The 26,855-nt window shown below is 37.0% G+C and overlaps 1 protein-coding gene across 1 annotated transcript in view; it reads left to right on the top strand.

Moving 5' to 3' along the window:
• The first annotated feature begins 1,809 nt into the window (after nt 1-1,809).
• UHRF2 (ubiquitin like with PHD and ring finger domains 2) overlaps nt 1,810-26,855 on the top strand; it is a 56,585-nt gene continuing 31,539 nt past the window's right edge. The window contains exons 1-3 of the mRNA XM_015828491.1: nt 1,810-1,962; nt 9,827-10,069; nt 18,881-19,140. Coding sequence (XP_015683977.1) covers nt 1,810-1,962; nt 9,827-10,069; nt 18,881-19,140 — 656 coding nt within the window. The remainder of the gene's footprint in view (nt 1,963-9,826; nt 10,070-18,880; nt 19,141-26,855) is intronic.

The following is a 26,855-nucleotide window of genomic DNA, read 5'->3' on the forward strand; positions in this document are numbered from 1 at the left end:
TGTTGTGAGCAATGAGATGGCAAAGATTTCTGACATCAGCAAATTATTCAGTAATACATTTTTTAAAAGATCCAGAAAGTTCCAAAATGATCAGTCCAAAGTGAAATGGTTTTAAAATGGCAAATGCAGTTCAGTCAAAAGCACACAATGTTGTAAACTGATGCACTCCTCACCCTTTCTTTCACATGTATTTTGATGGGCTGTGAGCTGGCAGTAGCTCAAGATCAAGATAATTTATATACGAAATCTTAGCTCTGGCCAGCTTGAGAAGTGGAGAGTTGTGGAAGAGAGATCGGAGTGTTCAAAGCAATATTTAATTTGAGTCATGCTCATTTTGGGGGGATGGAGTTTCTTTTTTGCGTTAATAATGATAAGATCTCAGCTCTGGATCATAGGTAGAAACCAGTAACAATAACAATAGGAACAATAAAAGAAAATGTATCTGCCTAAACTATGGCTTTTAAATTGTAATCTATAGACGCTGGGGGTCTATTCTTCTTACAGTGAATTCCAAATATTGTTATAGTCCGTTCTAGGAAGTGATGGATGTTGTACAAAAATGGTATTGCCTGCCTGCGGAGGCCATGTTTTGCAGTGCTGTCAATAAGAGAAGATTCAAATGCAAATTGCAAGAGATTCGTGTGAACCCTAGGCATTAAATATTGCAAACGATAGCAACCCATAGATTTGAGTATGCAATATATGAAGTTAATTAATGCAAAATTAACGGGACGTGTCTCAGATACGTTCTGTGCTGCGAAATGTGGGTTTGTGGACACAAACGTCATCTGTATAACATAACTAAGGTTTCGGTACCATTCCGTGTAAAATCCGGATGGTCCGGGTTTTTATGCTAAGACTAGTAAATGTTGACCGTGGTATTTGTGCTGTCCGCATACACCGATCCGATACACAAGCTGGGGGTGGTGTGTGTGTGTGTGTGTGTAAAATGGATCGCCACCCCAAGAAATATAAACAAGGGACGAAGAGCGTCTCCCTGAACTCAAGAGGCGCTTTCCCCTCCCCCCCCCAAGTAATGCCAACTTAGAGGCAAGGATGTTTACTGTTTACTAGATTGCAATCATGATTCGATTACGGCGGCGGTAACCCACGGAGACAACACCGACGGGGCAAGGCAGCGAAGTTGCGCAACCTCCCAATTGTGCCACGAACATCAGGCAACGGACCTCCGATCTGGCGCCTCGAGGTCGCGCGCAAGGGGCGTGGCGCCGGGCCGCCCGTGTTTGGAGAGGCGCGAAGAGGGATTTGAGCGCTTGAAACGCCGCCTCCAAAGCCTCCATTTCCCCGCCCGCCGTTATTGTCTCTTTAAGGTCGCGGCAAGGGTGGGGGCGCGCGTGGATGGCGGGCGGTTTGTGGTGGTCCGGGCTCCTCTCGCGAGATCAGCGTTGGCGCCGTGACCTCCATGTGAGAGCAGCGGCGCTTTGGTAAACAGTCCTCCGGGTTTAGGACATGGCTCCCGCCGGCGCCCGTTAGCTTAGCCCAGCCGGCAGTTCCCAACTAAGCTCTGACAGGGTTTGCCGCCATTCTGGGCTGGCTCGAGAGAGTCGTTGCTGCCGGTTGGTCGCGAGTGGGGCGGGTGGGATCGGCGGACGAGCCTAGGAGGAGCCGAGACTGCTGGCGGGCCGGAGAAGAGGAAGGCCGGCGGGAAGCAGAAGCGGCTCGCACCGCGGCGGTCCCCGAGATTCGGGCAGCAGCTCCTCATCGCCACCTTCGCGTCGCCCAGTGGAAAAAACCCAGAGGCGGGAAGCTCCCGCTCCTCCTCCTGCTTTTCTCCTCCGGGAGCGCGCCATGTGGATCCAGGTGCGGACCATCGACGGTGCCCAGACCCGGACTATCGACGACCTCAGCCGGCTGACCAAGATCGAAAGCCTGCGCGAAAAGATCCAGGAAAGCTTCCGTGTAAGCCCTGACCGGCAGCGCCTTTTCTACCGGGGCAAACAGGTGAGGCAGCCCGCGACAGACGCTCCCTCTCCCCGGGCTTCCAGCGGTGCGTTGCCTGCAGCTTTAACTGCCGCCCCGCCGCCGCCGCCGCTCCTCTTCGCTCGAAGGGTTTTCTTTACCGCCGGTCTGAGGGGAAGGAAGCGGTCGGGTGATGCCATTGTGCCGAGGAAAGGGACGGCAGCGGCGGCTTCGTTCCCGCTCCTCCTCCCTCTTCCCGTTTTACACGCGAGGCATCCCCTCATCCGCTAGCGCAGTGTTTCTCAACCTTGACAATTTTAAGGCATGTGGACTTCAACTCCCAGAATTCCACAGCCAGCAATGCTGGCTGTGGAATTCTGGGAGTTGAAGTCCACATGCCTTAAAATGGTCAAGGTTGAGAAACACTGCGCTAGCGGTTTCCCTCAAGACCGGGGAATGGGCGAGCCCTACGCGGGACTCCCGGGAAAGCGGGGCGCGCGGGAACGAGAAGAGGCCGGTGGCGCGAGCAGCCTCTCTTGCGCCGCGCGCTACTTCCGGTGCTTCAACGGTCTCTTGGGCTTTGGGGCTCGCGCGCTCCCCTCAGCTGCTGCTGCTGCTGCTGCTGCTGCTTCAGGGAAGCGGCAGCTGCCCGGAGGAAGTTCACGTCGTCCTCATCTCTCTCGGTTCTCTGCCCTCCGTTTCTTTCATTCCCCCTTTTCCCCCCCATCGTCCTGGTGGGAAAACTGCTCGCCGGCTCTGCTGATGTTCAGAAAAGCCTTTTCTTTCAGCGACTGTACAGGTAAAAATCCTCGACTGACCTCCCCCCCCCCTCATTTGTTTAGTGACAGTTGGAAATGACAGTGGCGCCGAAAAAAGTAAGTTAGGACGGTTTTTCACACTTAACGACCGTTGCAGCATCCCCATGGTCACGTGATCAGAATTCAGATGATTGGCAGCCTGCATGTATTTATTATTACGGTTGCAGTGTCCTGGGGCCATGTGATCTCCCTTTTCTGGTCTTCTGACAAGCAAAGTCAATGGGGAAGCCAGATTCACTTAACAGCCATGTTTACTAACAAGCACAGTATTCACTTAACAACTTTGGCAAGGAAGGTTGTATAATGGGGGAAAATTCACTTAACAACTGTCTTGCTTAGTTAGTGGTGGAAATGGGCTCAATTGGGATTGTAAGTTGAGGACTACCTGCACTGGATTTTTAACTGGAGTGTGATCTCCTAGGTCCATCCTGAAGAATATGTCTCTGGTCACAAAGACTTGGCATTGGCTTGATGGCATCTAATCCGCCGTGCCCTGTTTTGCACACCTTTTGTGAGTGCTGAGCTTGAACTTTTTGTTTACACCTGGATATATTAATTTAAGATGTTGCCCCCCCATATACACTGTATCGTATGATAAATGCTGTGATAGTTTGAGTTATTAACCTGGGATAGGCAAATGTGTTTATTTTATTGTGCTAGGTTAGGATTCTGTTCTGTTACAACTTGTTTTTAAGTTGTATGGTATCATGGGTATTGCCCTGATATTTTATTGTGATGACAGACTAAAAGTATAAGGAAACTGCCTGTTGTTAATACATATGGGATAGGATAAATAGGTAAAATCTATTTGTCTTCTTTAATCCAGAATTAAATAATATAGCAGCATTTTGAGTGTGTAATCGGAATCATGGCTTTGTTAATTTATTACAACAAAAACCATGGCTGTTACTTAGAATATTACATCTATACCACCTAGATTTCCTTTAGTGATTGTGGCAGCAAAATTCATTAAATTATAATATCAATATTTTCACTGATTTATATAACTTATGTTTTTGTTTCTGCTTACAAGCAAACAGCAAGTCAATGTTTTTGGTGCTTTCTAAATGGCTATGCTGCTGTAGTTAAAAGTCCAACACACCCAGAGGATATGAGATGTGGGGGCTTTGGTCATAGTCTGTTTTTAACTGCTATGATCTGGTAGATTTTAAAGTCTATTTTTTCTAAGGAATCTCTTTTTAAATCCCCATAATAATGACCATGAAAGATAGATTGGACTAGGAGAAAATAACTGGCCTTAAGTCAGGCAGTGAGTTTCAAGGTTAAAAGTGGACTTGAACCTGAATCTCTCTGGTCTTAATTCAGCATGTTAACCACTGCCTGTCTAAAGTACAGGATGTGTGTGTCAAAATAGTGTGGCTATAACATGGTTATATATAAGTTATCAGATTACTATACCCTAGCCTAGACCTTAATATGAAGTTTACTAATAGTAAGGAATCAAAAGCCAAGGACAGTTATAATGCAAGACAAGGACACAGAGAAGAAGCAGTAACGGATGCTGTACATGTAGTAATAATATTGCTTCAGCAGTGTTCACAATTGACTGAGATACATAGAAATGTTGGCACATCTCATCTTTTGGGCTCAAGTGTTGGCTAGCTATCTCATCTCTGTTTATGAGCATAGGAAAAGATATATTTTGCAGGGTCGGTCTAATGGCAAAAGTAAAAGAGGCACTGTTGGACTATTCTCACTGATGGTATTAATGCAGTTTGTTAAATCATGCTTTATTTTTATATTAAAATAGCTAGGTTTGTATAAAATGTAAAGGATAAAGCAAACAAATCATACCATAGTATTTTGCAAACCTATATCTAGCCATTGTCCGAATTAGATACTACAATCTCAGAGATGCATGAAGGAGCCCTTTGAATTCCTCAGTATAGCAGAAATGAAGGATTTTGTAGAAAATATTACTAGGGTAAGGCTGGAATTATTTTGGATAATAATTCATATGGCCTTCTATCGTGTATATGTATATGGCCTTCTATTGTTTATCACACAAAGTGCTTATTTAATCTTTGTGTACTAAATAAACACACATAAGACTGGTTGATAAATCTCCATATATTATTATGTGTAGAGCACAGTAGACCAGAAAGCATGCTTAAGAATGGAAACTGCTGCACACATAATGAATTTCGAATATACTTTTCTAAAACTCTTGCAATATTGGATAATTATATAGTAAGATTTGAAACTTCCTAGTAGTAATAAAGTATATTGTGATATAACATTGCTTATCTGGGGCTGCATTTTAGGGCATTGGAAAATCTTAAAATTGGTATGAGAATAAAGTATGGTGTGAGAATATAGAGATTAGCCTCTTGTCTAAATAACAAATTGACTATATTTCCTAGTTCACGTGAATAGTAGGCTAAACTACAATGTGTTTGTGTGTAAAGTCATTAAATTCATCCATTTGTACTATGCAGCAAATTGTCATTAATAAAATAATGTGACTAAGAATTCTAAGATCACTAGGCAAACTATATGATGGCTTAGAGTCGGGAGGTTTCAAGTTTGTCATGCTGTAAAATAATTTATGAGGATATTTTGGATGGTCGCTAAGCAACTGGTCATAGGTCAAGGGATACTTACACTATCAGTATGAAGGGTGGGATTTCAGCCCCAGCTCCTGCCTGAGGGTAGGGGGAAGAGAGAGAAACTGAAGAGACTAATTAGTGAAACAAATGTTGAAAAAGCAAGTTCCAACTGATAGTGGAGGCCTTGGCTTCCTCTTCTTTTTCTGTCAATGCAGCTATATCACGAATGTTTCAGCCTCAGGTGGCAACTTGGGCAAAAGTGAGACATACATATGCCCCATATTTTAAAAGTTACCCTAGGAAATCTGATTGCTGGATGAGAAGCCCTGCACAAACAGCAATTTCATCCTGTGTCTACTTGGCATCTAGGGCCTAACCACAGGAAGACACTCAGCCAGCTTTCATCTTGCCCAGCTTGGCTGCCCTTGGACGTTAGAACCATAGAAAAGGTAATTCTGAAGCAATTTGCTATGGCCAGATGTGTTGTGAAAAAGCAAGATTTGCAAAGTGGTTTCTTCAGGAAAATATAGGTTCCTTGTTTCTTGTGGTTGCAGCTGTTATTGGATTGGTCAACTAGTAACTGCCTTCTCTTCTGTGGCAGGACTGGGAATCTGCCCTCGTGGGAACCAGACGGATGGTCAAGCTTAGGCTTGGTTGCTTTCCAAGCCTGGAGACATTGTTTCTTTGAGGGTTGTAGCCAGGGTAGGTTTTTCCCCCCCCAAACCTAGAGAAATTGTGCTTGTGGCTAAGTTTTCTCCGTTTCTGGACCCAGCATGATGCTCCTCAGGAAGAAGCTCAGGAAAAGCTTCCCTTGGAACAGGGAAAAAGCAATACAAGACAAAGGAACTGAATTTTAGCCATGATGTCCTGCTAATGCTTGTGAGCATATTAGGGTGGTTTCAGGAATCGTGAATGGAAAACCGTTGGAGGAGAGTATTTGGATCCTGTGCCCAGCTCAGTCCAGCATTGGCAGTTTGGTGAAGGCTGCCTGAGTGCAGACAGTAAGAAGTAGTGCAACTCTTTTTAGATTTGTTTATGGCCCCCTCTGGTTGTGACCCATAGTTTGAAAAGCCTTGGTTTTGCAAGGTGTGTGACCCAGCCAATTTGTAAAAGTTCAGAATTGGAATATCAAACACATCAAAATTTGTTCAGTCTGCATTCTTGTTTATGAGGGTATGATTCATACAAGATTATTTCATTATTATATAAAATTACAGTAAATGACTACTGAAAATAGGGTACCAATTATATTGCTCTTGGTATATATGGTTGCCTGCACTCTCCGCATTCAGTAATGAAAACAAGATTTCTTTCACTATTCCTGATAGGAGAATACAAACATGGCATTTCATTTTTTTTTAATCTATAAAATTGTGAATTTTCAGTTTTCCAGACAACAGCTACATCTCATTTATAAGCAACTCTTGAAGAGGATACTATTTTTTTAAGTTGAAATTATTTATCTGTCTTGCTGCCCATGTTTCTCCCATAAAGGAAAGCTCCGGGTTCTTCCTTTTGAATAGTTACTACTATTAAGTTCTAAATAGAAATGCCTCCTATTCTATGATTCTTAGCATGCGTAATCTTTATTACTGTATCAATATTTAGGATTATTCTTAGACATTCTCTGCTACCTCATCCTTCCTCTTGATGACAGGGAAAAAATTTTTTATTATTTAATTTCTTGGCTTCTAATGATTAGCTTGCAACAGATTCTTTTGTAGTTTCAGCATGCTAGATGGATAGTGAAATAAATTACACTTTATAGGTTCACATATCATGTTCTTCATAGAATATATATCATGTTCTTCATAGAATATATGATTCTTTTTTCTGTAAAGCCATACCTGGAAACGTGCTTCACATATTCAGAAAACTCAGATAGTTTAATTTCTCTGCAAGTACATGTAAAGCAGAAGCTTATACTACAACACTGTGATTGTGGCTGGAAATTTAATTGAATTATAGCACTGTATTATTTTTTTGCAATAAGTGTATTCTCCAGCATGACGAGTGGAGAATCCACCAATGGGTTTTCCTCGTCTTCTGCCCGTAGACTAGTCGGCCAATTTTGCTCCGCCTCTCCTCTTGAGACCTCCCCTCCCCAGTCTCGACTAGTCTTGAGCCCGATTAGACTGAATTTCATTGACTCCTGAAGATAAGGTCGTATCTCTTGATATTTCTTGATATTCTGACTAATTCGAAGGGGTGGGGGAATCGCTAGAAAACGAACAGCTGTTCGTTTTCCTTTTCCCTTTCTGCTGCCTGATCGGCCGATTGCAGCATAGCCATGAGGTTGGCTTGAGTCCAGCCGGTAGCCGGACAGACAAAGAGCGGACGCCATTTTCCGGTCACCAAGTGTGACCCTGGCAAAAGGGGGAAGCATTCCTCCTTCTCCTTCCATTTCACCCCTCCCACAGGGATTTCCAGCCACAAGAGGAGAGCTTCCCACTAGCCAGCTGATCCACAGGTAAATTTAAACCTCCCGTGGTTCCTACGGCAGCCTGTGAGCCGCGGAGGGCTAACAGAGCTTATGGTTAATTATGCCTAGAGGATCCTTCTGTAAGAGTACCAAATTGCCCACCTCTGGTTTTAATCTTAATTTTGTTTTTTGAATTTTTCATATCACCCAGACATGTTTGTTTCCATTCTGTCTTGTTCCAGCTGGAAGAAAACTTTGTGTCACATTTATTATATAGTATGACAACCTTAAACCAAAGTCTGCATGAGTAGTTTGAAGCTATGCCACTTGGGAGAAACCCTTAGCATATATATAACTGAACTAAACCAGACTTGCTGAGTTATTTGATAATGTTATTTCTTGTCCTAAGAATGTACTAGCTGATTTCTGGGAAGAAAAAAACTAACAAGATTTGAATGGTGAAGCAAGAGTAACATGAGATGACTGTTTTTTATTTTTATTTCAAGTTCTGAAAATTGATTTTTAGGACTAAGAAAAAAATAAAAAGCATAAAAAGCAGTTTTCTGCTTTCTTATTTAATACTGGTATTAAATTACATTCTGTTATAATGAAGATAAAAGAATTCACATACTTCATAATTTTGCCTTTAGTTAAATGCCAAATTTATCCTATTCAATTAACAAGTATTATTTGTAACTATTGAAAATAGTTGTGGCAACATTGACCATGGTGACACTGTGGTTAGAAAGCAGTCTTGCAGGCTAATTCTGCTGACTGCCGGCAGTTCGAATCTCACCAGTAAAATGATCCAGATTGTTGAGGGCAATATGTTGATCCTGTAAACCGCTTAGAGTAGGCCGCAAAGCACTTTGAAGTGGTATATAAGTTTAAGTGCTATTACCTGGAAATTATGGCATGAAGGTTCTCTGCTTCAGAAATTCACCTTGAATATAAAGAGGACATTGAGAAAGCAGAGCTACAGTTTTGCTTTTTTCTTCCCCTAATTGTATTGATAAGATTTTGAAAGCCTGAATGGAACTTATATTCTTGTATCATAATAGATGAAGTAAATTAATACAATCTGGACCCCTTATCAATAAGATAAGGAAAAATACCTTCCCCAACCTGGCTTCCTGTAATTATACTAAGATCATACTGTAATTTCAAAAATGTTGACTTGAACTAACAACACATATGAATGGCACATGGTCATAGAAGACTAAAGTAGAGAATGGGATTTAGCAAGTTTATCTGCATTAAGTATCTTTGTATATGGGATTACTGTATCTCCATCTCTTTTTGTTTCTGTATTTTCCTTCTAACAGGAAGGAAGAAGTGAATTAACAGATTGCATTTTATTTGGAGTTCTACCACTTCTTACTTATTAAATTATTAGCATAAATAGAGTTAGAAATTGTAGAGAATATTCGTAGCTTGGGTTGTAGATTTAGGCAGAGGTTTGTCCTCCAAGCTTGCTGCTTCCCTTCTGGACGTTTCGTTACCAAACTAGGTAACATCATCAAACATTAGAGGACAAGCCTCTGCCTATAAATAGAGTTTCTTTTGGGTGCTTTTCCAGAAATGAAATCACATGACTAGATCCTTTTCTAGTATCTTTTTTTAACTGAGAAGTAGTTAAATCCAATACTAATCTGATACGTAGCTCCAGACTTCTCTTGAAGAGTACTTTGATGTTTCTTCTGTTGGAGAAAGTAGCGGTAGACAGTGTTACTTACGTCCATAGACCCTGAAAAACTATTTTGGATATTGAATAACTCTCTGGAATGTTGTGGAAAGTGTCCATGTAAAGGGAAGGAGAATTTTGTCTTATATTCATTTAGTTGAAAAGTAGAAATAGAAATATACTAAATAGTATATTATGGCATTTTGTTCAATGAAGCTTTTCACCTTTTCACTGAGAGTTCTAAATCCCCTAAAAACCAAAGATGATATGTTATTAATACCAGCTATTCTGTACATCATAGATTTAATTTTCATGCAAGCTTTTTCTGTTTTTAATTTTCATATTTTTATACTATATTGATTTCTTTTAATATACATTTTTCTGATGGATTTTTTCTTGCATTTTTTAATAGCTTGAAGATGGCCATACCTTATTTGATTATAATGTTGGACTGAATGATATAGTTCAGCTTTTGATACGCTCAGAGTCTGATGTTCCTTCTACAATTTTGAATAAAAAAGATGGAAAGCCTGGTCCCTGTGCGGTTACCAACTGTAAGAATAAAATCAAACAAGGAGTGAACAGTGGATCATCAAGTTTGCCATCTACATCAGCTCGCTCGTTTCTTATAGATCCTGGCATTGGTGAATACAAGGTATTTGTTTTATTTTTTTAATCTTGACTGTGTCTCCCAGTTATATTTCCAAGATGATTGTGAATTCATTTTTTAAAAATAAGGACTATGTATTGAATGCCTGTTCTAGAACAGGAAATATACTATAATGATTTCTCTATTTTAAATCTGGTAGCTAGAAAAGAGAAGTGCTAGTGGAAACGCAACTTAGCCATCCCCTCCTCTCCAGAGCAGTCTCTAGCTTCATATTTTTTCAAAGTTTAGGGCTCTCAAAATAAAGTGGCTGGTTGTGCTAGGCAAATATAACACAAGAGAAGATATCAGATAAAGCAGTTTCTGTAATCAGAAATATGAATTGGCCAGGCGTTTTATGCAGTCTTTTAAAACTGTCTACTTTTATATACTGTATATTGGACTAAAGGTGCCACGATTCTAGAATTAAAGTCTGCTGGGTGAAAATTATGGGGCAATAGTATATTACATTGGAATAAATTTGGGAAAGATTTTTAATAATAATAATTATTATTATTTTGGGTCCCTTCAAGTCAGTCTAGATTCCTGGTAACTGCCTGGACAAGTTCCTGCAATTCTTTTTTTGACAAGATTTAGGAAATAGTTTACTATTGTCTTCTTGCTAAGGCTAAGAGAGAGTGATAGGATCATAGTCACCTAGCTAACTAGAACTCATAGTTTCCCATTTTCTATCCTGATGCCCTAGCTCAGTGATGGCGAACCTTTTAGAGACCGAGTGCCCAAATTGCAACCCAAAACCCACTTATGTATCGTCAGGTGCCGGGTGGGCGTGGCCCATTGGGTGGGTGTGACCAATTGAGTGGGTGTGGCCCATTGGGTGGGTGTGGCCCATTGGGTGGGCGTGGCTTCGGTAGTAACGGCAGACTGGGTAGGACTAAAAAGTTCAATCAATCAATTCCAACTTTGCAAGATCTTTTTTTTCCCCGCGAGAAGTTGAAATTGATTGATTGATTGAACCTTTTTTTTTTGCACACGACAGTGGAAGCCTAAAGTGAAAAGGTTTTATAAAACCCAGCTGAAGGCCTAGGACTGGGGTGACGGCGCGTGTGCCCACAGAAAGGGCTCTGCGTGCCACCTGTGGCACGCGTGCCATAGGTTCGCCACCACGGCCCTAGCTACTGCATCAAACTGGCTCTCTTTAATTAATTAATTAATTAAAAATAATTAGATTTATATCCTACATTTTCTTTAGGGGCTAAAGGTGAGTTAATATTGCATCTCCATTTAACCCACAGAAACTTGAAGAGGTAAGTTGGGCTGAGAGAGTTTTCATGTTGAAAGAATGGATTTAAATATGGGCCTTCCTGGTTCTAGATCAATACTGGCTATTCTAGAACGCTGGCTATTCACGTAGGCTGTTAGCAGGCTTTTATTGTTGTTAAATAAACAAAGCAAAGGAATAATAAAAGGAAATAACAGGGTTTTCTTTCTCCCTCCTATCTTTCTGCAGTGCATATTTTAAATTATGAATAATAATAGTTGCCTTTGCATTTAGTACTAAAATCTGCCCTAGGCATCTCAACATAATATGTTAGTTGATTGGAAACAATCATTTGCTTATGGATCTTATGTCTGAACCATGACCAGTATTATTTCTGAATCCATAAACTGAATTAATATATTTTTTCAATGTCAGTATCCCTTTCTAGATTTTTTTAGTTATAAGAAGAAAAACTATTCTTTAGACTGAGTGGCTTTTGGTGAAAGTCTTACAGAAGTTGTACTCCCTTTTCCCTATATTTAGCCAGAAGCATAAACTAGTCAATGTAGTTTCTTAGCATCTTTATAATGAGATGAAACATTAATTAGCACTTTAGTTAATGTATTATCATATACACAATACGTATACTAATATATCTTAGTACACTATTGTGATTGCTTTGTCCAGAAAAGTTTTTTAATTTTTTTTTTACAAGAAACAGAACAATAGTAACATTTGCTTTTGACCTTTAACAATCTTTTTCAGTTCTGGTTTTGAAAAATTCCATTTATACCTGGTCCTAAACACCTCATTGACCAAATAAAAACCAAAGATCTTTTTGCTAAGATGGATTGACAGTGAGAAAGTATGAGTTATTAAAAAGAGGGAAGTGATGGAGAATTTATATCAAAGTGATGCTGGTTAAATAAGGATCCATTTACTTCCAAATGACAATCACTTAAATATGAGCCAGCAGTGTCTCAGCTGCTAAAAAAGCTCTAGGCTGCTTTAACAGAGGGATAGAATCAAGATCACATGAAGTGTAATTACCACTTTATAATGCCCTAGTAAGACCACACTTAGAACATTGTACCCAGTTTTGGTCACCACAATATAAAAAAGATGTTGAAACTCTAGAAAGATTGCAGACAAGAGCAAGAAAGATGATTAGGGGACTGGAGGCAAAAACATATGAAGAACAGTTGCAGGAATTTAGTATGTCTAGTTTAATGAAAAGAAGGACAAGATAGCAGGGTTCCAATATTTAAGGGACTGCCACAAATAGTCAACCTATTCTCCTGTTCTTGTCCTGAGGCAGGACAAAAAACAATGGATGGAAATTAATCATGGAGAGAACCAACCTATAACTAAGGAGGAATTTCCAGACAGTTAGAACAATTAATCAGTGGAGTGATTTGCCTCCAGAAGTTGTGGGTGCTCCGACACTGGAGATGTTTAAGAAGAGATTGGATAGCCATTTGTCTCAAATGGTATAAGGTTTCCTGCCTGAACAGGGGGTTGAACTAGAAGACCTCCAAGGTCCCTTCCAACCATTCTGTTTACTGAGATTAAACCTTTTATCAAGGAATCTCTTTGTTATGGAAGTTTATCAAGAAAATATTTAGGGTATCAATAGGACAACAAGAAACAGTAAAATGTTTGCTTTGCAAAACTGAAAACTTTTTTTTGCAGAACTAGGCTTCAAAAATGTGATCATTAACTTAGCTTATAATTTTAGACTGTGTTTTTTCCTAGGTAATAATCACAGCTATGGTCATAAGACAAGCCAAATTCTTAAACACAACTGTTGACCTATAATCAGTTGTTTAAACACAGCTTTATTGAATCTCCACTAGCCCTATGATTGAATGTATTACAGAAAAGTGTTTTTGTTACATTGTTTATTGTGAAAATGCTTTCTTAGAGCAGGGCTTTTCAACCTTTTCACCCATTGTACCACTTTTAGGATATGGCAACATCCGAGTACCACCAGTCGCCTAGCAAGGTGTCAAAAACTTGATGACCAAAAAAAGGAAAAGGAAAAAGTGATAAAGTACAGGTAGTCCTTGACTTACAACAGTTTGCTTAGTGACTGAAGTTACAGTGGCACTGAAAAAAGTGCCCCCCAAGCCATAGCCGAGCAAGACACTTGCCTGCCCGCCCAGCCGCGCTCTTCCTCCTGTCCGAGGTTTTCATTGTTGTGAGCATTTCTGTTGAGGATTGGCAGCGGGGGTGGGGTGGGGGTGTTTGGTTTTTATTCCCCCCATCTGCTGGGTGGTTGCAGCAGGTTTTGGTCACTTCACATGACCCTGGGACACTGTGACCGTCATAAATATGAATCAGTTGCCAAGCATCTGAATGTAAATCACAAGACCCTGGAGATGCTGCAACATTCCAGCTGATCGGTGCTTCTGGGCTCAGCAGAAGCGCCAGGATCAGTGCTGCTTTCCAGCTGATTGGTGCTTCTTCAGGGCTCAGCAGAAGCACCAGGATCAGCGCTGAGCTCCTCAGCTGGATCCTGGTGCTGATCCTGGCGCTTCCGCTGAGCCCTGACAGCCCTGCAGCTCCAGCCATATCTCACTCAGCCTTGTGCGGTGCTGCCACCAGTTCAGCTCATTCCCCTCCCCCGCTACCACTTTTCTAGGATGGTCGCGTACCACCTGCCAGGTGCCAATGTACCACAGGTGGTACCCATACCACTGGTTGAAAAGCCTTGGACTAAATCATATGGTTAATGCTAGATGTGTGTAGTATTGGGATTCTAAATCATGCAAAGATACTTTGATTCTGTTGTAGGCTCCCATGAGGTACCTGTCAGTAGTCCTTAAAGGAGCTATGTTTTTTTCCTTAGCTTGAACTGTAACTACAAGGGCTCAGGAAAATATGAATTATGAATGTTGCAGTTTATTTCTTGGTTTACTCTTTTGGTTTCTGATTTCTCTTGGAAATCTTTTAAATAATGGTTATGGAATCTCTGAAAATTAACAGATTGAGAATATAACATTGAGAATTTTTGTTCTTTTATTATAGTACTGTAATTTGGTATTTTTTATTGTGACTACAATTTTTTTAAATAATACTTTTCTGTTTTCTGACATGCTTTTATAAGCTGTATTCTATGTGAACACATGTCCTGCTTGATGTGGTGAAAATATAAAAGCCTTTTTATTTGCTTTGTTTAATATTCAGTTACCATAGACATTTATTGAAATACATACTGCTGCAGCTGGAATTCAAGCATTGTTAATCGTTCGGTTCTTAGAAGCCATTTACCTATGCTTCTAACTTCAGTGCAGTAACTGAAGTATGATCATAACTCTCGTTCATCTTATGCCAGAAAAGTGTTATTTCTTTTTGTGAGGTTTATGATCTAGTAGCGGTTCCAGTGAATGGATTATGACCAGATTCAGTCCTTAAAATAGTTTCATCCAGCTTATCCTCTGCTCCACTGATTCTTTCATCTCTATACTGTAGAGGATAAAAGCAAATGGACAGTGTCCAGGTTGAGAGGAACAAAGTAGAAGAGCATATAGAATGGCTGGAATAAGAAGGCCCATCATTCTAAATGATAAAATAGTACTATGCAGCCCAGTATTTCTGTTAGGGTCAAGTTCATATATAAATTCAGCTCCTACTATTTGTCTGAATGTATTTTGAATCTATATAAATTTATTCACACAGACACTTATCCTTGTGTGGTTGTTCTTTGGAACCTATTAGTTTTATAGCCTGCTCTTCCCTTCTTATCAGTTATATGCTTGTCCTTCTGTCGTGGGTGATTTTTCTTTAATCCATTCCTTCCTTTCATCAACTTTCTGCCTCATATCTCTTTCCTCGTATAGAGGACTACCATATCTTATTTTGCCTTTAAATAGTTCTGAAAATGATTTTCATTGTGGTAGTGGATCATAAAAATGGATGCCATCTGTCTACTTTCATGATATTTGTACAGAATTGTGTTAGCCTTTAGAAAAGTAGCATTTAGCTTGGTAATGGGAATATTAGGCCTTATTTATAATTATTGGTTTATGATTGTACTTGATTTCATTTACTGAGAAAGAAAAGTTCAAGTTCATTTGGTCCAGTTTACTTTTATGACCTATCCAAACAATTTTCCTCTCCCACTCCGTAAACAATAATTTGTTTGAAATTATAAGTGCCTCTGCAGCATAGGAACATTCTTTTAAATCTGTACAAACCATGCTGTGCAGGGGAAAAGGAAAATACCTTAAAGTAATTAATGTTTTAACAATTGCAAATGTAATGATTGGTCAGATTCTGAGAGCTAACTTGTCTGTCAATGCTTATGAACTACTTTGTAGTTCAAAGACATTAAAATAATCCAACGTTTGGAACAGTGGCATCTAGTAACATGTAGATTAGAGGTTATTTATTGGAGAGACACATTTTATATTACTTATAAATATGTGCAAAAAGTATTTTTTTAAATGAAGAACAGCTTTATGAAATGAAAATTTACAGATGTGAGAACTCTGGGTTTGTGTAGGTGCATGTGCATGTAAATGCATGAGACTTTTCATTTCTGGGATTTCTCCATTGTCAGATCTTGAATTTCCCATTTAAGATTCCAGAAGTGTCTTCGCTTTTTAACATTATAATTATCACATATAGTTTATATATGAATACCCCTCCTTTTTTCCATGCTTGTTTCAAGGCAAATTTTTATCTCTATTTGAGATAGTATATAGAGATGTAATCTTAGAAGGTGGCAGCACTTGGCAGACCTTTTCTGAGCTCATCTTTTAAAAATGTGACCACGGAACCTATGTAAGTGGCCTCCTGCTTCAAGTCTTATGATCATCACTTCCAAATAGTCCCAGTTTACTTTTTAGTTAATCTGCAGGGGATTATTTGTATCATTTCCCCCTTTACCCCTACAGGGATATTTAAAATCACTATATTCTTGTTATAATAGATGAAATAGAGTAGTTTTAAGCATTTTTTCCCTATGGCTTTTCCTTCTTTCCCAGCAAATTCGTTAAATTCTTTTTTTGCAGTTGGCAGCAGAGGGACAATGATTTTAAGCTCATTTCATGTAGAAAGAAAGAGAACTTTTCTTCCTCCTCCTGGAAAATGTGTTTGTGTATGTGTGTATATGTGTACACACACACACACACACACACACACACACACACACACACAAATAAGGAGCATATGTCCACATAAAAAGAAATGGCTATTGATTGTGTATGTGCTATTCTGTACATAAGTGCAGAGACTGAAATTTTGGCCTAGTATTTAATACAGTTCTATGATTGCTTCTCAGTGATTTTCTAACTTCAAGTTGCAACACATCTCTTGGTATGTACAATAAATGTGAATGAATGTGGGAAGGTGGTAGGGGAGGAAGATTTCAGTTTATTTGAGAAGAAGCAACACAGGCCAGATCTGGTGGTGGTGGGCTGTGAAGGAGTTATTTCAAAGACACTATGACTTAATTTGTGCAGTGCACATCTGCCTGGGAATTTACAAGATTATATTTTTATCCTGGCTAGCATTAAAGATGTCTTTCTGAAACTGATGTAGTTTCACTACATAGTTTGCTCTAAATGGGGCTTGACAAATATAGACAGTCACCCAATCTATCAGATTCCAGCCATGTAGACCAGGCCTGCACAACACACTGTCCATGTTTTGCATGAGGTTCACAAATATTTTATAAAAAGTAGTAAATGTATAGTCATTATCAAAGAAAGACATGCTTCTGAATATCTCCAGGCCTCACTGCTGCCATCACCTCCCATGGTTTCATCATTGCTAGTTACAAAACAGCTGATCAGGACTCCAAATACTTCCTTGTGACCCACAAGAAATTTTAATTTATCAGTGTGACCTTTCCTCTTGATAATTTGTGCCCATCTGATGTAAATTGTGGATTTCTAGTGGAATTACACATTCTTAATCTCCATGCAAAAAGTTACGGTAATTGGGATGCTAAGATGCTAGGAACATCTTTAGGAGCATGCCTGGAGGCTACAACAGAGGAAAAACTGCTTTTGTCATACCACCCCTTTGAATTCTTCCACATAAAAAGAATAACACAATTTTAGGGAAAGATTTAGGGAAAATATTAAATCGTATGGCTTTGTTATGAAATAATTTATTACGCTAATATAAAAATGTTTGGTCTCTATTCTGTTTTCAAATTACTTATTATGGTCAGATTTTAAGCACAGATAAATAGTGAATATTAGTTTATTGCTTTCACTGTCCCTGAAAATTTATTTTGGAAACCTATGTTTTAGATTGTTGGTTTATGATACTATATTTTAAACTATTTTATTCATTTTAAAATATGTTGTCTGTGGATATCATTGGGTATCTATATAAACAGACTTGTACTTCCATCAGTGGAATGTATTACTATGAATCAATTTCTTTCTGTTTCTGTAGCTTTCCTAGATATGCTGCAGAGGTTGGGCAATCTGGGGTATGGAGAAAGTCAAGGAAGTTAATCTATTTTCATGGCAATCTGCATGAATGACATTGTTACCCATAATGTGACTTTAATTAGGATAGGTTTAGGGGCATATTTTAAAAAGATATTAAATGCATTTTTCAGCAAAACGTAGGAGACTTTTATTTTTTAAAAAGTGAAAATTTACTACATGAGAGGAGTTTGTTGTTAAAGGCTGGTGCAATGGTGATGGCTGAGTTCATGATTTTGGGTGCATAGCAAGACTTGTTTTATACAACATTTGTTATTTAAAAGAGTATATTTTATCAAGATTAATAAATATTTAGATTATATGCAAAAAATTAAGTGTATCTTGCATTAGAATATGGTACATAGCAAGAGGGAAAAAGTATTCTTGATTCAATTATTTGAATATTGTATGATGAAGGATAATTCTACAGAAAATATTAATATTAGGAAAACAGTAAATAGTTAGAAACATCCAGTTAAAATAGAAGCAACAAATATAACATGGATGTCCAACTGTCTGGTTTGCCTAGGCCACATAAAATGAAGAAGAATTGTCTTGGGCCACATATAAAATATAACTAATAATATTATATAAACACATAATGTTAAAAGTTTATGATCTTGTGAGGCAGCATTATTAACTGTCCAGGGCTGCATGCAACCCACAGGTTGGGCATACCTGTATTAAAAAATTGCAGATACATTAAATCATTGGTGATAATGAGTAATACTGTGAAAGAAAAATATTATATAGTCCAGTACTTCTATTTTAATTAAATATATGGTTTCTGTGCAACTTCTGTTTTAAAACAATTTTCTGACAATCAGATTTATACCTAATGGCAATAGTTTGCTGCTAAAGTGGCATCCACCGGCATTTTTTTATCTTCACACATTTTCTGCACAACTCCAGATCTGCTTCAGAAGTTTGGGGAATTCCAGTACGGAAGAACAAAGGACTATCCTACTTTATGAAATAAATCTGTTTTTACAACTTTCGATATAGGCAGTATAAGAGTGTACAGACAAAAAATGCCAAACTAGAAATAAATTATAAGTGTGAATGTAGTTAGCACAGAAGCTCAACATCATCACATTAGTTGTTTGTTTCTACAGTGTAACATTCACTAAATGTCAAATTTATTTTTAGATAAATGAATTGGTGGATGCCCGAGATGTCACTATTGGATCCTGGTTCGAAGCTCATATAGAAAATGTAACTCGAGCAACAAAAGGACATAAAAATGGAAAAGCTCAAGGAAAGAGTGGCAGTAATTACAAAAGGACTAATGGAAACTTGAGCCAAGACCATTCTAGAGAAAATACAAATAATTTGGACAATACACCTTCCACATCTTATACAGATTATATGGATACTGAAGATATTATTTATCATATCAAGTATGATGAGTAAGTGCTGCTGATATTATTATGAGGATGCCATTGAGTATGTGGTTGATATGAAAAAATGGGATCCTTAAACAGGTTTACATTTTGAGTTCAAAGGAAATAATATTTTAAAAGTTATAAAACGTGTCTGATTGATATATTATTTTTTTTAAGAGTGACATGATTTGGGGGAAAGTTTGGATATAGTATTTACTTTAGGGTTTTTTTTCTTTTAAAAGTTCAGTACTGTAATTAGAATTAGGGCGGGTATATTTCTTGTGGAAGATATTAATGTAGTGAAATCGGCACTTCCTTAAAATATTGAAAGGCACCAAACAAAAACTGAGATACTCTTAAGATTTGGGATTCTTATTGGAAACTCATTTTGTCAGTATTTATTAATTTTTATAGTGTGTATTTAATCTGAGTAAACATGAAACTCTTTTCTATCCATTATAAGAAAGTACCTTTTTATTGGGTAACCTTATTTTAAGATAACAGAAAGCTTATTTCACATTATTGAAAGCAGCATTCCACTAGTTTAAGTGAACCTATATTCAGGCTCATTATTCCAGAGGTCATATAAAAATATAAAATTCACCACCTTCCTGCAAAAAAAAAAAAAAGATTATTCCTCCCAGATGGATGAAAAGACTGAATAATAAAATGCTTGAAAAAAAGTCAAAATTACATATATTTTTTTCATTCTGTGAAAGTTGTTAAGAGATTTCACAGAATGTAGTTGATCCAGAATAAATAATATTGCAGAGACAGTGTTCATCCTACAAATAGATGTACATACCAGTTTTAATTGGTGTTGTCTCACAATATAAGGTAATCTTTTTCAGTGCTAAATGAATTAAATCTGTATTTTGCAGCGTAGTGTTTTTCATACCTTACAGCATTACATGTAGGTATTAAAAGTAAATAAATAGGTATTACAATACTTGCTAGGATTTCAGTAGAGTCAAATAATAAATCCAAAGAGCTGAATTTTGAAGCCAATGCTAGGGGTTATTTTCATAGTCAATGTTTATCTCAATCTAATGTTTTTGTGAAACCATAATATGAACATGTAATTAAAATGGAATTAACTAACTGGCTTCAGTTTGGTACTTTAAGTTTATTCTTCAAGTATGTCTCAAGGCTCTTACAGTGCCAATGAAAGTTTTTAACAGCTCATTCCCATGCTGTTTTACATATAGCTTTACATATTTTGCTATATGGCAAACATTTAGTTACATGGTTCTTTGGAGGTGGCTCCATTTTATTAATATTAGATGTATATTAATATTTATAATTCTACAAACCAACTAAAATGAATGCTCAGTTAAGTTGAAAATTTCTCAACAAGATGTAATTTGTGCAAGGATTATCTGAGAGGATGCCTTTCTCATAGATACTTGCTCAATAACCTGTATACTTGTTGAATATGATTGAAAACATGTAAATCATCCTGGGTTCATATTAATCACATTTATTTACCCAAATATCTTAAGAACTCTGGACAAATTCTCTTTAGATTTGCCTCAAAATGATGGAAAACTATCCTGTGAATTCTTCTACTGAGGTAAGCAAAGGAGTGAGAACAGAACCTAAAATACCATTCCTTAAACTGATTGTAATTAATACTATCACCAGACATGGTCTGACAGTTTACAATTTATCAAATTACCAGATAGTTTATAACGTTTCTTCATTATAGAATTACATTAGGAATAATGATTTCTGTTTGTTTATAACATAGCAACTGCATATAGTAATATCTGGTCTTCTGCTATAATTCCTCAAAGTTTCAAAGTGTCAGTTTCTAATTCTGAAAGTTAGAGGTTGTAAAGCTGAGTTAAACATTAAAAAGAGAAAGAAAAAATATTATAGCTGCATACCTCAATCTAATATATTGAAATAAAAGATTCATCCATAATAATTATTCATGATTTAGGAATTAAGTAAACTGTAGCAATGTAAAATATAAAACCTAGGAAAATCTAAGTTGAAGTAGGAAGGGGATTCTATTGTGATACAAATCTGTCTATTGCTTTTTTAGGCAAGTTAGTTTTGAGCACCATTATCATGCAGCAAACTTTATGTAAACTATTTATAAACAACATAGGAGTGAGCTGCTAAACAAGAAAGGTCCATTGGCATTTATAGAACCTTGAGATATGTCTAAATCAATTTAAAACATCACGTGGAAGAAGATTAATTTCATTTTAATTATCTATTTACTTTCTGGCTCCATAAAACTTTAGACTGAGATTGATTTTGATTATAAAAATAACCACTCAAATTGACTGAAATGTTAATACAAAATAACCACTCAAATTGACTGAAATGTTAATGCAGGAGGAGAAGCTCGCAGATCTGTTGGATTCAAAGTTCCATCAGTCACAGTCAGCATAATCAGTGGCAGAGGTGATTGGAATTGGTTCTTGGCTATTATAATTATTCAGATCTCTTATTAGCTTGATTCTACTTGTATGTTTCACTGAATAAATTTCTTCCAATAGAAATTTGCATTACTGATATATGACCCAATATCAGTTATGAAGTTCAGTACATTTCCTGGTTATGATTAAGTATCCTAAATGACTAGAAAGTAAGCTACATGCTGTGTAGATGTTCTCTGTGTAAACAAACTATCAAGCTTTTCTGCTTATCTGTCAGTACTAGGAACAGCCCAAATTAATCCACTGCAGGAAGAAGATCTCTTTACTTTCCAATTTCTTCAGCACATTGCAATTTGTTTCTAGTTTAATCTATCACCACTATAAAATAGATGAGACTAATAAAGAGACACCATGTGGGCCTAAAACTACTTTTATTAGAACAACTAGTAGAATCTTGCAACTCTGAATGTACTTCCTTTCTCCCTCTCTTACCTTTACGTGAATGGGAAGGGTGCTACTAGAAGCTTTTTCATAAATCTCTTTCTTGGTAGGGGCTCAGGACTTGTTTACGTGATTGTTGCGTTGGCAATAGATCTTCCCTTTATTCATCAAGGCCATCCTCTATACCAGACATGTCAAACTCGTGACGTCATGTGATGTCGCGTGACGCATTGGGACTGTTTTGCCATTGCTGGCAATGGGGTGGGCACGGCTTCTGATGATGCGTCCGGCCCCTGGGCCGGCAGTTTGATACCCCTGCACTATACTGTCTACAACACCTTTAAATTGAGTACTATACATTTTCTTAATGTCAGTATCCAGTCACGGATTGCTGTTGTCGTCCACTGTTGATCTGTTCATCATGCCATATGGCTAGTTCATTTGCAATTTCTATGAGACTACCCATTTTATTAGGTCATATACATATTATGCTTTTATTCTTGTCATGGTGTGTTATGTTAAGCATTTGCTCTTAAATACAGCATGAGATTGTCCAAATCTCTTCAACTTAGTTGCAACATTTCTTTTACAATATCTCCTTCGTGGTAATCCTTTGATGTGGTCATAACTATTAATCTTCTCCAGTTCATGATTTTCAAATTTTATTGTCAAAAGTTGGGAGTAATTGTTGAACATGACTTGTATCATCTTGTGGTTGATTGTGAAATCTGATTAGTTGCTGCTGACATTTAATTCTATAATTTTTTCAGGTTTTCAATGTAGCTGGAGAAAATAATAAGATATTTATCACTTTTTTAATAATATTTTTTATTAATTTTCTATATTTACAGTTCATAAGTGCTTAGTTGAAAAAAAAAGATATTTATCACTGAACTTTATTTCTAGCACTAGTACAGTCATTGGAATATCTCTTCTAGATTTCCTGAAAATGTTTTGGTAAAATTAGATTACTTTGTCAAACTATTTTTTATATATTGATGGTGAAAGTCTTTACCTGGATGGTAACTCGATACTCTGTAAACATCAAATGTGGCATTTAGTTTAACACTTTTCAGTGAAGGCTGTGTAGTTCTGTCTGGTATTCTTTAGATTTAGAACTTTGAATAGTTTGCTGAACTGCTTGTATATAATCTGTGCTGCTAATTCCACTTTTGAAGCTAGGTCCTTGTGATTGGGCAAAGTTCAGTGGGCTTTTTTTACCTGTTTTGAAATAATTCATAGGAGAAGTTGTATAGATCTGAAATAGTGGTCATCAGTTAGCAGCCTTTGAATCTTTTGGGTATAAAAATGCACCTTTGCATGTAATGATTTGGGTGACATATTTCTTCATTGTAAGCAACAACAAATTTTGGCAGTATTTTGTGTATTTAGCTATACCGTGTTTCAAGGTATGCTATTTCTGTATTATTATCTGCCTCCATCAACAGCACCACATAATTTATTTTACAAATAAGAACAGGTTTATATTTCAAACTGAAGTTTTTACTTAGAAAACAAAAAAAAGGCCATTCTGTGCCATCACACTCTGCTTTAAAGGATATGCTGATTTCTGTTGCTTTGTGCCAATATATTTAGTTCTGCTCTATTTCAGTGCAAACAGACAGTACAGCCAACTGAATGTTTGTTTTTGGCATTGTTTTCTGCATTGTTAGTATCTTGGAATTGTATTAATAAAATATATCAGTTTGAATTCTTGTGGGTTTTCTTTAGACTGCTGATTCTTCTGAAGCAGTAATCCATGCTTAAATTTTCCCACTATGTAACATGTATCTAGGAAATGCTTCACCTAAATAAAATCCAGGTTTATTGGTTAATATAATTGAAGAATCTATGCAAAATCATGTTGCATTTTTTCATTTTGCTTCTTTATTAAATACTTTACTCATGACACCCAGAAATCTGTATGCATATTCTGCTTTCAGAAAGCAGACGTTAGTGAGAAAATATGGCATCTCAGAGGATTAAATGTTTTTATCATTGCTAATTTATATTACCAGAGAATAGATCATCGGCTTGCAGGTTATGAAGTATCCACTTATTCATAGGAGCAAAGAAAATCTGGATGATATCCTTTGCATTTTTTTCTCCTTTTCTACAGTAATTTTCATCCCAAAATATTAAGATTACCTTTTTACTGTTCTCAGTAAACGTTTTCCCATTTACCAAAGGAATCAATTTCTTTTCAATACTGTTATCGTTCTGTCACACCCAGTTAGACAATTTTTCCCCTATAGAAAACATGCATAGCAACCATAACTATACTAAATTTATGAATCCAAGGAGAAAAGTACTGTTCATATTCTATCATGTTATTTGTATTTATGTAGTTCATCATTGTGATGATTACTTTGGAACATTTGTGTAAGACGTTCAAAATAAGGAAATCAAAATACTGTAAATATCAAATTCTGAAAACTGAAATCTTCAGAAAGATTTCTGAAAAGCAAATTGTGCATTTGTGCTATTCTAATGATCATGTCCTTTGCAGAACTGAGCTCCAAAAATCTCCATGCACAAAAGTATCCCTTACTGAACAGTGATGTGCTTTCAGCACGGGCATTCCTGATTAGCTTTTTGGGCTGAAATGAAAATCGCTTTGACGTGGTTTTCCCTGTTTTTGGCAGATGGTTCTGATTGTTAGATCTAACTATTTTCAGTATAATTAATGCATGATGTGGAACCCACCCTTGCATTAATGTTTTTGTCTTGTATAGGTTGATAGGAAAGACTGTTCTTGTGTACTCATTTTAAAAAAACAAATCTCGTTACTAAATTTTGTTAGCTTGAAAACTATGTTTAATATTTGGATCTAGTATAAATAATTGGGATAGATTCAAGGAAAATAACATTAAAGCATATATTACATTCCCAAATAATATATAGATAGACAGAGATAATGGGTTTTTGTTGTGGACCCAGTGGTGAATGTTACACCGTATGTTTTTAATTTCAGCTAAAGAACAGGTGAAGAGAGTCAGATCTTTTGCTTCAGAAAAGGGTTTTTTTTAAAGCAAGAACAAAAAAACCACAAGGTTAACATTTTTGCCTGAATTGTCTTATAAAAATGTAGAAATGCAGCCTATGGTCAAAGAAAGCTGAAAGTCTTTTCTTAATGGGTAACCAATTGCTAAGAAAGGTTTCCATAGAGATGGAAGCACACATGAGGATTCTGCTATGTTAACATTAATATTTAAAATTAGAAGCAGGCTTGGAAGGGTTAAGCTTCCAGAAAGACATCAATCTATATTGAATTTGCTGGACTTTTAAAAATTGAATATATTCATGTTCATGCTCTGTACCTCTTTATATCCATCCCTGTGATCTTCAAACCCTGTTTCCTTTGATTTCTTATGGCTGTCCTTAATAGCTTTTTTGTCTTTTCCTTTTTGGCTTGGGAGTTCGTGAAAGTTGGTTTGGATATGATATCTTAAACTTAAAAATGTTTCTCAATAAGCTACATTTTTACACGGGAAGAAAGGCATTTTTTTCATTTGGTTTAAATGAAAGGAACATTATACTCAGTTATCCTTTCTAATCCACTAGTTTTAACATAGCTTGATTTTTATAGCCCTTTCTCCCATGATAATTTCCTTAATTTAGCATGGGTGAAAATAAATATAATGCTTTTATTCCACTATAAAACACATTACAATTATTTCTCTTACAGAGATTACATGCTGTATTTTGGCTAGCTGATATGTAATTCCAGTACAAATACAATGTTTTTTTCTCACAGCTTTGTGAGAAAAGTGTCATTTGCAAATGTCTTTACATTCTTTACATTCTTCCAGATAACTTTGCCATTTGTTTCTTTAGAACAATATATATAATATAAGCAAATGGAAGTTGGAAGATGGATGAATAATTCTGTTGGTGTTTGTGAAAATAGAGTTGGTGTTTATTATGTCCTCTAATTTATCGAAATGTACTGTTGCAGCCTCTTTCACTTTGGTGAACAGCTTAGAGCTCAGTTCAGGTGATACACATTGCTCATATATGATGAGAGTCTGAAATTAGTTACTATCCATGTTACTGTACTAAATAGTGGATAAAGATTATGATAATATGAAGACTATTATGTTTCTTACTTTGCTATCAGCATAGGAAAAAGTGCTTATTGTACTATTAATTATATATTTTTTCTTTTGATATTGATTATGTGTGAGAATATTTTAAACATTGTCACAAAAATGTAATTGCAAGAGATGAGATGTTCTTGTGCCGCACATTTAATTTTTCAACTGTTTTAAAAATAAGAACAAAAAAATCAAGAAAGTAATGCAACCCTTGGTTTTAATTTTCAGACTTCACTTGAATTTCTGCCTAGATTTTAATATGAAATAATGCCTTTTGTTCAGTTCCTATTTTGTACATCATCATTCCAAACAGAAGAGTGAGGAAACGTATCCCTCCACACTGGGATTACATTGCACTTCTCCCCATCCTGTGCTATCAAATGTGTGAAGCATTGCCAGAGAAAGAGCTTCCACTGAATAATACATGAAAACTAGAAAATTGGAACAGAAATTTTTATATAAATAAAAACTGCTGAGAGAAATGGAGAGAATACGTTTCTGCTTCTTGCATGGAAAAAATAATGCTTCCTGTGTCTTATTTTATAAAGAAGTTGGTGACTTTTGCATTTTGAAGGATGGAATTTCAGAGACTAGAAGATATTTTGCTTCAGGCTTTCCAAGTTGGATGATAATGACTCAGCGGCGATTAGTTCAGGCCTTTTTTTTAAAGGTAATCATTCTCAAAACTAAGAACTTCAGTGCTGAAATTGCATATCTCAGTCATGAACGTGATCCAAATAATTGAGGGACTAATGTTCAGTGCAGGTCACATGTTAGATCTGATTTTGTCTCAGGGCAGTGGAGACTT

Source organism: Protobothrops mucrosquamatus, unplaced genomic scaffold (assembly GCF_001527695.2).
Source record: "Protobothrops mucrosquamatus isolate PMUCROS unplaced genomic scaffold, P.Mucros_1.0 scaffold_225, whole genome shotgun sequence".
NCBI classification, from domain to species: Eukaryota; Metazoa; Chordata; class Lepidosauria; order Squamata; family Viperidae; genus Protobothrops; species Protobothrops mucrosquamatus.